Source organism: Rhododendron vialii, chromosome 7a, assembly GCF_030253575.1.
Source record: "Rhododendron vialii isolate Sample 1 chromosome 7a, ASM3025357v1".
Taxonomy (NCBI): domain Eukaryota; kingdom Viridiplantae; phylum Streptophyta; class Magnoliopsida; order Ericales; family Ericaceae; genus Rhododendron; species Rhododendron vialii.
The window spans coordinates 10,010,692-10,025,855 of NC_080563.1; the positions used below are offsets into that span (position 1 = coordinate 10,010,692).

The following is a 15,164-nucleotide window of genomic DNA, read 5'->3' on the forward strand; positions in this document are numbered from 1 at the left end:
ATACATAGGAGATTGAGGAGCCGGTGCTCCCAGAGTGGACCGATGAATAACCGAATCGGATTCGAAGGTTGCTATCAACCGCATCATGAACGAGATCCTTCAAACTCGCTTTTCAGGGCAATAATACAGAGCAAGCTAGGCGATGTAGCGGAGGACGGGATGCACGCTCAACCACACCCTCGAGAAGGAGATTTGCAGACAGGATGGCCAAGCTAGGAAGAAATCAAAAGACTAATCCCGTCAGCTTCTTCACTCAACCGGAAGAAATTAGGAGTCTGCGAGCAGCTAATGTCGCGAGTGCTGGTTTTGTTAGAGGCTCAGCCTCTTCTTAGTTGTTAGTCTATCTCCGTTGTACCAAAAAAAAAAAAGAATCAAAAGCAAACCCAAATCCGAATGTAACATACCAAAAAAAGAATCGAAACCAGCAACCCAAATCCGAATGTAACAGCTTCGAGAAGTCCTGTCTTAAGAGGTCCAGGAACATGGATGGTGTATGCCAAAAAGTTTTCATCTTATGAACTCTCTCCCTAGATGTTTTGGAATGTGGATTGGACTAAAAGTGCACTAGAATTAATTTTTTTTTTTTATATCTCAGGATGCCAGGGGAGGCAAGTGTAATTTCAGAAACGTGAGGGAAGATGTTTGTCATTGTCAGAAACCTCAGGGGAGGTAAGTAAAATTTACCCTTACAATTATAGAGACAACATTGAGTGTTGGAAACTAAACATTCAATTCAATACAAGAGGGAGAAGTGATGGAGCAAGCAACCCAGATTAGGAAATAACCAAAATATGGACATACAAGTAAACTATATCATATATTAAATACCCCTCAAACTCAAGGTGGTAAAACAGAGACTAGCTTGAGTTAGGAAACTAAATTATGGAATTGTTCAGGTGGAGATGTCAGCGGTCTCATTAGATGAAGCAATAGAGACCAGATGAATAGTGCCACAAACATCATGTTGTCGAATGAAATGACAAGTCAATCTCAATATGTTTGGTGTGATCTTGAAAAACATCGGTGCAAACAATTTGAATAGCACTCTTACTATCACAACAAAGCGTGATGGCAATAGAATGATTGATGCCCATATCAACAAGTAACCATAGACTCCATAAGCTCTCTGGCGTTGTATCAGCAAGAGCACGATATTCGGCATCAGTGCTACATCTGGTAACAACAACAGATTGCTTCTTACTACACCGAGAGATGAGAGAATCGCCAAGAAAGAAACAACACCTACTAGTAGAACGTGGATCAGTAGGATCACCTTTCCAATCTGCATCAGAGTAAGAACACAACTCAAGAGAAGGATGGGTTGAGTAATGCAGACCATGAAATAAAGTGCCATTGACACAGCAAAGGACACAAAGAATGGAAGCATAGTGAGGTGGTCGTGGATCAGACATGAACCGACTGACAATATGGACTGCATAGGCGATGTCTGGTCGAGTAGCTCAAAGATATACAGGACTGTCAACGAGCTGTCTATAAAGAGTAGCATGAGGAAGTGTTGTTCAAGCAACCTATAGGAAATAACCAAAATATGGAAATACAAATCCCCTACAATACATTCTATATTTAAACATTTGGAATTGCTGTTATACCTGAATTTTAGGACAATTAGTTGGGGCAAAGCCCTTAAAGGCTCAAACCCTACAAGATAAAACTAGCTGAAAGAAAAGAAGTTTGTGAAAACTCACGACCCAGGGTTACCATAACGGGCAATGCTCATAATACCATACAAAAGCAAGCCCTTTACTGCTCTTTACAACATCACAAGGCTCGTAAGTATCGTACCAGTTGGCGAAAGTCGCGGAATTTGAAACCAATCTTATGGAAATCTCCAATTACAACAACATTAGAACATAAGAGGATACCATTAGCTTCAGTTCCTCCTCCAACTGCTGACAAATTTGCATGCAAACCGAATAAAACCCAATACGAAAACCTCAGTGTGAGACAGCCACGAAAACCATGCAACGTTCTTGCCAAAATCAATATCCTCATTCTGTTCAGGATTATAATTCCCACTAAAAATATAGCTATGTCACCAAAAGCTCATGTCGTGATGAACCTTCCGCATCAAAGAAACTGATTCACTATTTTTAGGGGACGGATCCTTTGTTTCCCCAAAACTCCAAAACATCATTATAATTTGGTATTGGTTAACCTCTCAACCACTCACTACCATCTCCATGATCAAATCATTCCATGAGTCAATCGGCCCAGGCAAACACCAATGAAGACAATCGTTAATAACCTTAGCATTTTTATCATTTGCAAAGGGGTGAAAGTGTCTATAAGGACCCGGGTGTCCATCTGGTCTGAGTAATGAAAGCTCCATGAGATCAAGAAGTTTAAGATTCACACCCTTTTCTGAAGCATCCGTAGCTGCCTTCTCAAACTCCTCCAATTCGATGTCACGTAGGATTTTGATCATCTGATTCAATTCAAACTTGCCTTCTTTCACAGGAGTCGTTCTCCGGCAACTCCCGCCGCTGAACCATTCGCCGTTCTCAAAGTGATCCGGCGTGGTCGTCCTATAGAAGATAATTCCCTTGTGTTTGGACGCAATGATGAAGTCGAACAAGTTTTTGAGGACTTTGCGATAGGCGAAATCAATACCAAGCTCTGTTAGGTTTCTCTTGGGACAGTAGTGGCAGCCTAATATTTTGTCATTCTCGTAGTAGATTGCAGTTTTGATAAACCATTTACCGCTTGAGAATATCACGTAATCCAAGCTGTTATACAGGTCGGTCCATGTCTTGTCGAGTTGGTCGAGATGCAGCTCGAGTTCAGAGGTTGCAACACCATCGTAGTTTTCGAAAATGTCAGCTTTTGCTAGGAATGGGGACCAAATGACCGAGATAGTGAGGTTGTGAAGGGGGAAGTGCCATCTCCTGGATCTGTATTCTGCATCATGGTAAACTTCAACAGCTGGTTCCACCTTGAGGAGGAAATAGTTTAGTTCGATTAATTGAAGGAATGCTTTGGTTAAGGCTTTAGCTCTCTCGTCAAGGATATTTGACTCACAATATTAAGCTACTTGACAGAATCACATGTCATGAAAGAGATAGTAGGTGCCACAATTTGAAGATCATCTCCTATTGTATTGGTTTCATGTTTCAAAGACCATACGGAACCATCATATCATCTTGGTGAATATAGTAGTGGGATATATGAACCAATGCATAAACATCCAGATACAAATGCCAAAGTGAATGTCAAAACGCGTAAATTAGCAATGAACTAACAAAACCACAACATCAACTAAGCCATGAAAGTCTTACAGTAACAGCAGCCATAAAGATTCAGTGCCTAAGCCTGCAGAACATCAATTTTACGCAGCTTCATTTTGGGAGCAGCTCAAATAAGAAAATGCAGTTGAGCTCCCACAAGTTAACCCATACAAAAGCCTCTCTTTTTTTTAGAAAAAAGGAAACACGAGTTGTTCTGCCTTGAGATAAATTTCACAAAAATAGTATACTTTAGAAACTTCTACGTAAACCAATATGAATGAACCTGATTAGCTTCCAGAGAAGCGTCCACGTTTCCTAGTTATTCAAATTCATATACGAAACATCATACACAAATTCCTGCATTCCAATACTTAAGCCATAACCAATTCTTAGTGATACGGTCTGTCATGCAACTATACATTCTGAAGTAGGACGAAGACAAACCATTCATTGAATGGCCAGCATTTAAACTTTGTGAAGGACTCTAGAATAATATGAAGATGGGAAATACTAAATTACCATATAGCCTAAGTTGTGCAATATATTGTTATGAACCGAGCATACAAACAATACTTCTAAGCATTATACGACTACCACTTAATTCTAAGTAGTAATGCCCATTTCAGAAGCTCCTCACTTTGTAGAAACCTCCTTGTTTTCTACAAAGTTTGATGGAGGATCAAAACTACAAAAAAGGTACACCATATCAATACCTATTAATATTGCTATTTTCCAAGACACCTTGTTAAGCCAAACCGATGCTAGTATCCTAGAGAGGACATCTAAGCAAGGAATACAACCTATTGAACATCCAGTTTGAATAACGGAATTCTACGCAGAATTTGTCTAACACAGTCAATATTACCTTAGACAGCATGCAGAGCAAGGACTGGACGTGGTTCCGAGATATAGAATCACCGATCAATGCCCACGCCTTATTCCTCATCATCTCCAGAAATTTCACTGAATCAAATTGAGGAAGCTCACAATCATGAGGATTCCACCTCCAATAAAGATACCCGCTATCCGGTCGCCCATTCTTCATACAGTTCTGGTGAACCTCAATGAACTGGCAGCTCTCATTAGTGTAAACAGGACCTGCCGGGTTTGGGATCCAATCCCCAGTGAAAAGATCACATTTTTCTGCATTTAATTTTTGGTTTAAACACAACTTCCTTCAGTCCAACAACCAAAACAACAATGATCGATATTTGATACTTAAGAGAAGGTAAAAAGTACACAACCCAATGAAGGAAGACAAGTAGATCAATCTAATTTGCCAGAAAACTACTCCAATAGAGCACCAATCAAAAAATTCAGAATTTGAAACAGTAAGAGTGCATAGCAAAGAAAACCATCTAAGATCCCAGAGTTCTAAATAAGGGAAACAAAAAAAATTCTTTTTTGCAGATCTATACAAATTTTTAAGTGTTTTCTTATCTGTGTTTTTCCTTGACAATGCAGGGCACTACCCATTGAGCCAATGACAACTTCAGAAGTTTATTTTGTCTTCTCCATTGATTTTTTTTGTTAGACTTTATTCCACATCGCTCATCCAAACCACCCAAGCTTGATTAGTTACAGGTCAGCTTATGCACACCTCGACTAATCTGGACTTATGCACACCTCGACTAATCTGGAGGACCATAATTGATTTGATCTAATGATCCAAGACAAAATTAAACAACATAGACTCATAATAGCACAAAGCTTGAGTACCTGTTCTAGGAATCTGATCTCTTGCTTCCGAGAAATCCACTAAATCTGGTCGCACCTGATCCATGTCTCCAACTTTTGGTGGCATCTGATCTCTATCTTCAAAATCTTTCACAAATGTGGATTCTGGGCTCATTGTTTCATCAATAAAAGGATTTTGTGCAACCTTTGAAAACCCAGTTGTTGATTGCGAGAACAGCAGTCTAAAAGAAAGACCCACCAGCAGAATCGAAACCGCGAATTTCACAAGAAAGTAATTGTTCCTTCGGATGCACCACCACCACGCCTTCCAGTTCCACTTCATTCTCTCTACTCTCTCTCTCTCTCTCTCTCTCTCTGTGAAAAGCTCACCGCTGGAACTCAAAAGTTGCCCATTTTTCCTACAAATCTAAACATGGGTTTTGAGCCGAAATCCCAATTAACTGGAAATCAAGACACAATTAACAGAACAGTGTAGAGTGCAATAACTTGTACTCTGTTCTTTTTCAGGTGTACTGTGTTGTTGTATTATTGAAGGGTTAGGGCAGTTGCAGCCAAAGCTTAATTTATTTAAAGTTTATTAGGTCCATAAAGAACAAGAGTCTCTGTCACAGTCTCACATTGAATTGAAAATGACGCCAATTTCCAAAAAAAATTAATTAAAATTCAAAGGGTTTATTAATTACGCCATTGCTCCCCTGGTTTTAACAAGATGCTGCTTTGGTACCCGTAGCTATAATTTCGTAGATTTGACCTTTGTACTTTTACTTTCGTTGTAATGTTGTGTCTTTGACATCTACTATTAACATCGAAAACAGAAAGAAAATGGAGTAATTTAAAATAGGAGATCAAAACAAACACCGATGGAATTAGAAACCACTAGCATAAATGTGTTTTCTTTGCTGGTCTAGAGTTGTTGCGGAAAAACTAAAAAAAAGAACCTAAAAAATGAATCACATGAGTTGCACATGTTCTCTTTTCTTTTGAAATGCTTACTTCACCTCTTTTATTGGTCAATATTGAAATTTTAACTGGTAAAGAGACATAAGAATTGCATATTAAAGATTCTAACTTTTCAAGAATTGTCACTATCACATTGCATTTCATTCTATAATGTTTTTACTTTAATTCAACGTAGAAGAGCATAAGGGGAAGGACCTATTTTATCTCGTTGACTCGTCAAAATATAAATGAAACATCCTAGCATCGAATTAGAATGCGATGCAAGGAGTAGGGAGTAGTCATAGAAGATGCAGGGGTTGGTTGACATTGAAATGATATATAGTGTTCAAATTGATGGAATTAAAATTATGACAACAAAATGAAGCTTGTTGAAATATAAGGACCAAAAGAGTAGTTTACACACCAAATTAATTTTCCTTCAAAAATATGTTATATGTTCTGCTATGGGGGTGGTTTAGAGTTGGAGAAGTGCTAGCCGTACCGACCAATTTCAAACCGAAACCGTACCGACGGCCGCTCCGGGCTGTCTCCGGCCACCGGACGACCGATCCGAGCCGTTCAAAAATTCTAAAAAAAAAAACCGAGGGGCCTTACGCGAGAATAAACGGCATCCGATGTATGTAGGGTGGTTAGATCAAGTACCCTATTTTTCACGTATACATATATAAACGAGTATACACGAAAAATAGGATACTCGATCTAACCACCCTACACACATCGGATGCCGTTTATTCCCGCGTAGGGCCACTCGGTTTTTTTTTTTAGAATTTTTGAACGGCTCGGATCGGCCGTCCGGTGGCCGGAGACAGCCCGGAGCGGCCGTCGGTACGGTTTCGGTTTGAAATTGGTCGGTACGGCTAGGATTTCTGTTAGAGTTGTGATGATAAAAACAATACAAATTGGAATGTGAAAAGTGGAAGCTATTTGCCTATATGTGAAAGTAAAATTGCCATCAGCCCAGTATTGTAAGTACCCTAGAAGTTTTTCTAATCGGTCTTTCTATTGTCACCTCACTAAGCACATCTATTATCAGCCCACTAAGCACACAAGAAGATAAAAAAAACACATATTTATATATACATTTTACACCTTTTAATACACATTCATACACTTGTTATTGTCAGCCCAATTTAGAATTTTCCTTATCTAATTGCCAAATCCGACATTGTGCAAAAATTCAGGACAGTTCACATGTTGCTCTTATTTGTTGGAATGTATCTTACATCGCCTAGACATGCCTCATCTATGCTAGTTAAAAGACCTCGGTTTCCCTCATCTTAACACATGGGTTTTAAGGAGTAGTGTGGACTAGGCTTTTCAACTTTATTTACCCAACAAAACCAAACAACAGCTTAAGTCCCAATCGATTGGGATCAGCTATATGAATCCGTTTTAAGGATCCCACGGGGTATTTTGCGTACTGGCTGTCAGTTACCTAACGCGCCAATCATTTACTTCCCCATTGAAATTGCTCGTTCCAGCTCATGCAAAAGAAAGTATGTGTTCCAATTTCTATCGATCCAACTACATACAATGGTCAGGTGAATTAATGCATGAAGGTGGCAAACAATTTATAGAAAGAGCGTATCATACCCGAGAGGTCGATAAGCATAACCACAGCACATGCTTAATTTTCACGTAAAATTCTGTTACAAACATTGACAAATCTCAAACAACAAAAGGTTACATCGTAGTACTAAAACTCCAATGCTACATCTGCATACTAAACGCGCACCACTAATCCAAATGGCAAGTGACAGATTCCTATTCTCACGAATGACCATACCATACTGCACTTCAACCGAAATTGGTCATTCTGCAATCGTTCTTGGAGCTTTCATACCAAATCCGTGCTTCGCTTTCTCAACACTGTCCAACAGCCAATAGTCAATAACGCATCCATTGACAGTAGCTTTAGCAGTTATGGTAGTTTAAACAGTTATGAAAGCAATAAGGCAATTGACAGACCAAAAGGAGAAATCATAAAATGGATACAGAAAATGTTAAAACCATCTAAGTGAAAGCCAAATGCATATCATCACCGACAATGATACTACCAAAAGATACTCTACACATGCAAGATGGAGAAGGAAATCAATGAGGAGTTTAACTTTTCTACAAGTACTAGTAGCACATGACCTAACCATAATAATGGGGACTAAACTGGGCATCTTCTTTTTGTTATCGAGTATTGGTAGCCGGCCTATGATTAGTAGCTCTCTTTTGTTTGCGTCTCACTCCACTATAGGGGTTTGTCCAATAGCAGAATAGCCTATTAATGTCATCTAGAGAGGTTGTTCGTAAGCCATTTGCATCCAATTATACAGCTTTAATACGTCTTTCATGAATAATTGCAATGCATGAATCCAGTAACCATACTGAGAATGTAAGAGATTCAGATTCCTTTTTTATTATTATTATTATTATTTTTTTTTTTTTTTTTTTTGGGGGGGGGGGGTGGGGGGGGTGGGTGGCGGCGGCGGCGGCGTGGGTTTTTGTGCTTCCTTCCCCCTTAGATTGCTTATTGCAAATATGAAGAGATTGGCAAGCAATCAAGAAACATAATCTGGAGGAGGAAGCAGTGGAACTTACGTCGGAGCAAGTTTGCCAAGGCTATCTAGTTCTTCACCAGTGTCCTCATCCAAAATTCTACCAGAAATCTCAACAATATAAGACCTATCTCTTGATGTAGGCAGGCCCCTGCCAGCAAGTAAATCCAAATCTTTCTGATGAAGTTCTCGTCCATTTACAAAAACACCAGTGCTTCCAGCAGCACAATTCTCTGGCATTGGATAATCAAATTCTTCAATGAGAGGCTGCAAGGTAATTATGCATTTGCATCAATTATTAGGTCCAATCAAACTGAAGGAAGAGTACGCAGTAGGAACTAATGAGTAATTGATCTCACGGGAATTATGCCACCACAAGGCTGGCCCATCACACCCCAAAATCCAGCTCGGCAATCGTACCTGACCAAGCAGAAAGAGTACAACACCACCAATTAATTAGCATTGCAGGTTACCCACAACAACAGATACAGCATGTCGCAAATACTCAAGTTATACAAGCATCCATCTAGTATAAATTTCTAAACAGAATGGAAAACACTATACTTCGTATAGAAGGGGGGGAAAAAAGGTCCAAGATGGAAATATGATTAGGGTCTGGGTGGGAGCAGGGTATGGTCTCCCGAACACACATTTGGGCTGCAACATTGCCGGTCATGAGTTGATTAAAGCTGCATATGCACTTATATATGTTCGGATCTAGAGGGTGTGAACAAATTTCATAAAAACTGAAGCCAGGGTTGTCCACAAATTTATCAAACAAACAACACTGATGATTGAACCGCCTGATTAAGCTCTGGAAACCTATCGAAACCAACTTTTTCAGCTGTTTTGTAGGTCGGTCAAAATTTCATCCCTATTTTCAAGCTACTCAAAAAACATTACACATTTCTACTTAGGTATTAGTGTTTTGCGGCTTTTGCCATCCATACATTACAGTGTTTTCAACATATACAGATGATATGATGTGATGCCAGTGAGTGTATTCGTACCAGTAGCTTCCAGGCTGAATAGGCCCTGCCAGCTTCACAGCCTTCTTAACCACACGATCGGGTATAGGTTGCCCATTCACGAAAACATTTGTTCTTCCTGTCTCCACAATTTGGCTAGATCTCGAGAAGTCTCTAAAGCCCTTTTTGATGAGACCTGCAAAGAAGGATTCACTCCCCTTCTTGATCCAAGGTCGATTTTCTTTGTTCACCTCCGTAGAGTCCCTGCTATTTGGAAACCCCTTAAATGAAACTTCCATCTCAGTTGCAACTGAAACATCCTTTACAGAATTCTGTCGCGAGGTACTTTTGTCAGGGATCAACTTCTCTTGATCATTGCGTTTACTCTTGTTTCCCATTCCACATCTGCTAACCACAAAAGCAGAAGCAGCTTCAGGATCTATCTGATGAGGTGAATCTGGAAGTCGTACAGGGACATCATCTTTTGCAGGCATATCAGCAGAATCAGAGATTTCCCTCCGAGAAATCGTACTGTCTGCGCTCAGCTCATCCTGCGAAAAACTGGAGGATGAAGACAGAGGATCTTGCCTCTCATCAGAATCATCAAAGTTTAACATTTGCTCTGTCGACAAGACATTGGGTTCACTATCTGTCAAATGGAAGTCATAACCAGAATTACCATAGTCATCAGAGCAGGAGTCCGTAGCACCACCGTCAGGAAAAACTTTCTTCAGTTGTGTGGGAACTGAAGCAACAATCCCCTTTTTCTCAAGCTCAATCAAGATCATGGCAGAACAGGCTCCACATCGCACTTTCTGTTGATTCTTCCTTGTTACGACAGGTTTTCTTGGCAGTTTCAGCAACTCAAAGCAACTGCAGCATGTCATAAATGGAGCACCACCTCTTAGTGGATGACAAAGCCGTTCGCTTCCATTTCCAACCACCACCCTTCTTGGACGCCGGAGACCAAGACCAACAGTGTCTACATCAAAGGCAGTTGAACTTCTTGCCTGAGGAGGATTGGTACCTCTACCATTGTAACCCTGTGCGACATATGCAGCTGAACTTACAAGACGGTGGAAACTAGGATTGATGGGGTCAGCCTGTGACCTAACAGTGGGATGTGGGACTTTTGGTGGGACTTGAAAATTGTTGTAGCACTGTAAACAAGAGCATGTAGGGATGCGTGAAAATGTTTCACTGTGGTGTGAAGAAAGGGAACTCAGATTAAAATCCACGTTATGTGCAGGAAAATGGTCATGAAAAGGCTGCTTAAAATATTGAGGTTTTGGTTGATGAGGAGGCTGACTAAGCCTTTGTGGGGGATAGGATTGCTCATATCCTGCGAATTCACTTGCCTCATCCCTATGAGAATAAGCACGACCATTTGTGTAAGGAACTGGTCCATGACTATGACTGCAGTAAACGGGTTCCTGAACATGTTTATCTGGAGCAAAGCGTTCAACATTAGCAGAAAATAAATTGCTTGGCCCTTGTGGCACATGATAATCATGTCTATAATAATGATTGGGTGGTGGGGGAGGTGGAGACGGTGGGGGAGCAGTTGTCCTACTAACAGGGGCCCTTACACTTGGTTTTTCTGTCACATCACAGGATCTGCTAAGTTGATCCTTCAACTCATCAAGTTTCCTAATGAGCTCAGCTCGATCATTCTCCAAATTTTCAACTCCACTAAGCCCATCCAAAACATGGTGAATCCTTTTCTGCTCAGTGTAGCGATGAAAGGAACCATGCCAATAATTTGAAGGTCCTTCATCAGGATAAGGCAAAGTCGGAAACCTCCTCCGTTCCTCAACACCTTTGCCATTCCCGTAAAATGCTCCTGGTCCGTTGCTCTCCACATTACAGTGGTCCATAATTGGCCTTGGTCTCATTGAACCTGCAAACCTCCCAATTGGTGGTTTATTTTCCTCTACTATAGTTTTCACACATGGATTACCAGATTCAGACTTTTTCATGTTCGTGTTCACCTCGTCACCTTGTCCATTGACCCCATTACTAGACGAGCATTTCGAGTATTTCATGTATCTATCACTACGATATCCCCCGTCTCCATCTTGATCACTATCATCGACCCTTAAATTCGTGGCCTCTATTCTAGTGTTATGATCAAAATTGTTAACAAACTTCCTTTTTTCTGTTGTGGAGGAAGAATTAGTAACCAAACTCACGGATCTTTCTGGAAATTGCTCTTTTTTCCTACCACGTTCAAGCCCATCATCACTTGCAGACTTGGAAGGGCTTTCTAAAGTACCACCATGCCCATTCTCAACACCCCCTCTACCCATCTCCCCATTACATTTCTCTGACAGGCGCTCACCCACGGGCCCCTTCTTCTCCGCTGCAGTATTAAGAAAATGAAAGGGTCTTATATCTTTTTTGAAATCACACATAATAGAAGACAAAAATAAGTTAAACACATTCATACAAGCGCATTTGCTCTTGAGTACAAACTGTCGTGCATATTGATTACTTGTTAGGATTGACAAAATATAGACATGCTTCGCAAACGAGGGCCTCTTCAAACCTCATTTGTATCCCGACTCAAACTTAAATTTGAGGGGTGAAAACTGCCAAATCCATCCCGGGCATCCCCACTCCTTTACCCAAACTCATACCCAAACGAGTTCGCCATATGTTTTCAAACAAATCAAGGGAGACACTTTTTTTTCCGATTGTTTGAGGGAGACTCTTTTGATTACTCAAATTCATGCTTGAACATGACCTATTGAAGTGTTTCATATCAGGGCTATGCAGCACCAAAATGACACAACACTGACACTCCGACACGTGAATTTTCAAAAATTGAAGGGCACCACACAATGGGGACACGTTTTAAGAATATTTCCATAAGTTTATCACTCACTTGTGTCTTTGTAATTAATAAACTGTCATCTATCTCACAAAAAAAGAAGATTTTCCTAAGTTCTACCTAGAGTCTAGACCCTGCTGATTCGTTTCAACACTCTCACCGTGTCCTGCAAGGGTCCTGAAAGTGACCAAAGCATTTTTAGAGTCTCCAGGGCCATTCAGCTGGGGGGGGGGGGGTGTGGGAAAGTCAAGAAAAAATAAGATACTTTTGACTTGAGTGTAGACGCGTCTGGAGAGTCACTTGACTTTCGGACTCGTGTCTGGAGAGTGTTGGTGTGTTGGTGCCTGTCACTGATAACATTACCTCCGGAGTGTCCGCGGTTCATAGTGTTGAGACTAGAACATAAATAATAAAGTTATCAATCTCTCACAGCTTAAGCTTTTAGATGAGTTGATGGTTAAGAATCTAATACATAGTAATGGGGCCTTTACTCGAATTGACTGAAAATCTCAGTATAGGGCTGGAGATAACCTAAATACAGATACACAGGCGCACATATATACGTACAGAGAGGCCGGGAAAGAAGAATACCTCGGAGAATTGCGCCACAGCCACCACACTGATAAACAGAGAAGTCAGGGAGCTCAGGGAGAAGATTTTCGCACTTAGGGCATCGAACTAACCGGACATTTGATTCTTCCTCCATTCAAAACACACAAAAAAAACACAAAATTCAATCACACCCACTTACCATACACATTAACTCCTTACAGCAACTTCACAAGATCTCAAAATTCAACCAAGAATCTCAAATCACACCAAACACCCAGAGCCCAGATCACAAATTCTAACCAAACAAATGAGAAACTACCCACGAATCAGACGAACCCCGAGATTTTCAATAGCTCAAAAACGGAGTGTATTTTAGTCACATTCAGAACAGTTCTACAAGTACTTGAGCAAAAAACAAGAACCCAGTACTTGGCTTGCTGTGATGCTCTCTTTGAACCAGAGGAAAACAACAAAGTTGGGTCTTTTCCCAGTTGAGAGAGAGAGAGAGAGAGGCTAGAGAGAGGAAAGACGAGCGAATCTGCGCTTCCCGATAAAAGAGAAAGTTTGGAGGGAAGGGAATAAAAAGGGTGTGGGTGGGTGGCCAGTTTCTCTGACATTTCTTTGACTAAAGAAGGAAAAACTCCCTGGAAGAACCAAAGGTAATAGTACTCCGTAGGAGTATTGATTATTGAATTTGGAGGGAAACGATGTAGTATGGGTATGCTGGTCAGTTTAACGCTGCCGTTAGGAGGGCCATCCCTGCTTTTCCGAAAGAAATACTGTACAAAAGAGCTTTTGGAAAAGCAATGTGCTAGCTGGGTTTGAAGAAAAGCAATGTTGTGGATCTACTTGGAGAAGAGTGGGTGCAAAGAGAACGCCTCACTTTGTCCATTCAATTCGTAAAAAGTACCAACATAGGTTACAGAAGTAACAGAACAAGTCACAAGGAGAGATTTTTTGTTTTTATAACCGGATGTCCGGATCATATTGTGCGCACTTCGATTAATTTCGGGACCTTGAAGGTAACGACCGGGTAAAGTATAACCCCCAATGGCTATTGGCCCCAAAATTTAGAATGTTTGGTGTCTGTGAGAATGGAACCTGTGACCTCATTGAGAAACACTTATTGTTTTCTCACATTCACTTAGCCAAACCCTTGGGATTAATTAGGAGAGAATATTTGTTTACCCTTGATGAGGGTGTGCCTACTTCGATGTTGCAATGGTTTGTTTTGTCCGAATTCATTTATTAGGAGACCACATACAAAAAATTGGTTCGTGTTTGATTTAAAAATTTATTTCATTGCTTCAAAATTCTCAAACTTAAGAATTGGTTACTTGGATTAAGACTTTCCGAAATTCTATTGAGTCGGAAGTTTTTTTTGTAGCCTCCTGATAAATGAATCTGGACAAATGAGCACCGATCTTGCGAGTATGAACAAGATTCTTCTCCGTAAGGACCAGAGCTACCCCTCCAACCTCAACAAAATCAAGAGTTCTTCTATGATTCAATTTGATGGTTCTAGGTTAAATTGGAAGAATTAACACATTCACTCTTTTACGTCTTAAAGACAGATCACGAGTTCAATTCTTTATGTGAAATTATGAAAACTGGAAAGAGAGACACGAGAAACAGTTACATGATGGGCCTCCCAATGCCTTCAATTATTAACTCTTAAAAATCTCAAGACTTCTGAAGGGAAAAAACTTCCCACCTAATACTTTCACAAGGATCACGTTCACAACCCACGCTTTTGAAAATAATAACAAATTGGGGGGAGAGGCCTATAAAAGAAAAACATAGTGGAAGATAGGGTTATATTAATATATTTTTGATCATTTCTTAGGGAGATTACCCCAGCACTAATGTTAACTAATCACAATACTCTTAGGTGGAGGCAGGACTTGGTCAAGGGTTTAGCTTTTTCCCTTTTCCCCTTCCATTGAATCCATTGCAGAATAAGAATTAGTACTAGAATCGTAAAGGGGCTCTTGGTAATTAAGGATCACTCACAAAGATGAGTATTCGATGTGGTTTGGCCGTAACATCCGCTTGGTCGTGGTTTGGCCGTAAATGTTGTTGTATTTGGTTGAATAAAAATCGGCGTCATTTCAACACAATCAATACTACTCCTCTTTTAATGCTGGCTCATGATTGTCTCTCCTGTGCTGTGGTATGGTAGTTCCTCCGCCATAGGCTGCCTTCTAGGAGAACTCTAACAGTTCAAGTGGTTGGATGGTACCCCTCTCAGTAAAATTAACAAAAGTCTAGATACACAACATCAAATTCAACCCTAACCTACAAATGGTGTTTTTTGACAGAGCTAGTTCTCGTTCTAGGTCAGCCATGGCCAGTGGTG

The 15,164-nt window shown here is 40.4% G+C and overlaps 2 protein-coding genes across 2 annotated transcripts; both read right to left on the minus strand.

Annotated features, from left to right (window-relative positions):
• Positions 1-1,550: 1,550 nt before the first annotated feature.
• On the minus strand, positions 1,551-5,498 carry LOC131332310 (protein trichome birefringence-like 23). Its single transcript, XM_058366461.1, has 3 exons — positions 4,965-5,498; positions 4,111-4,388; positions 1,551-2,953 (listed from the first exon to the last, which is right to left on the minus strand). Exons 1-3 carry the CDS (start codon positions 5,263-5,265, stop codon positions 2,180-2,182), a joined length of 1,353 nt encoding a protein of 450 aa, XP_058222444.1. The 5' UTR covers positions 5,266-5,498; the 3' UTR covers positions 1,551-2,179.
• Positions 5,499-7,508: 2,010 nt separating this feature from the next.
• On the minus strand, positions 7,509-13,537 carry LOC131333408 (uncharacterized). Its single transcript, XM_058367912.1, has 5 exons — positions 12,845-13,537; positions 9,463-11,782; positions 8,812-8,872; positions 8,496-8,719; positions 7,509-7,772 (listed from the first exon to the last, which is right to left on the minus strand). The coding sequence occupies exons 1-5, from the start codon at positions 12,957-12,959 to the stop codon at positions 7,715-7,717; spliced, it is 2,778 nt and encodes a 925-aa protein (XP_058223895.1). The 5' UTR covers positions 12,960-13,537; the 3' UTR covers positions 7,509-7,714.
• Positions 13,538-15,164: the final 1,627 nt, after the last annotated feature.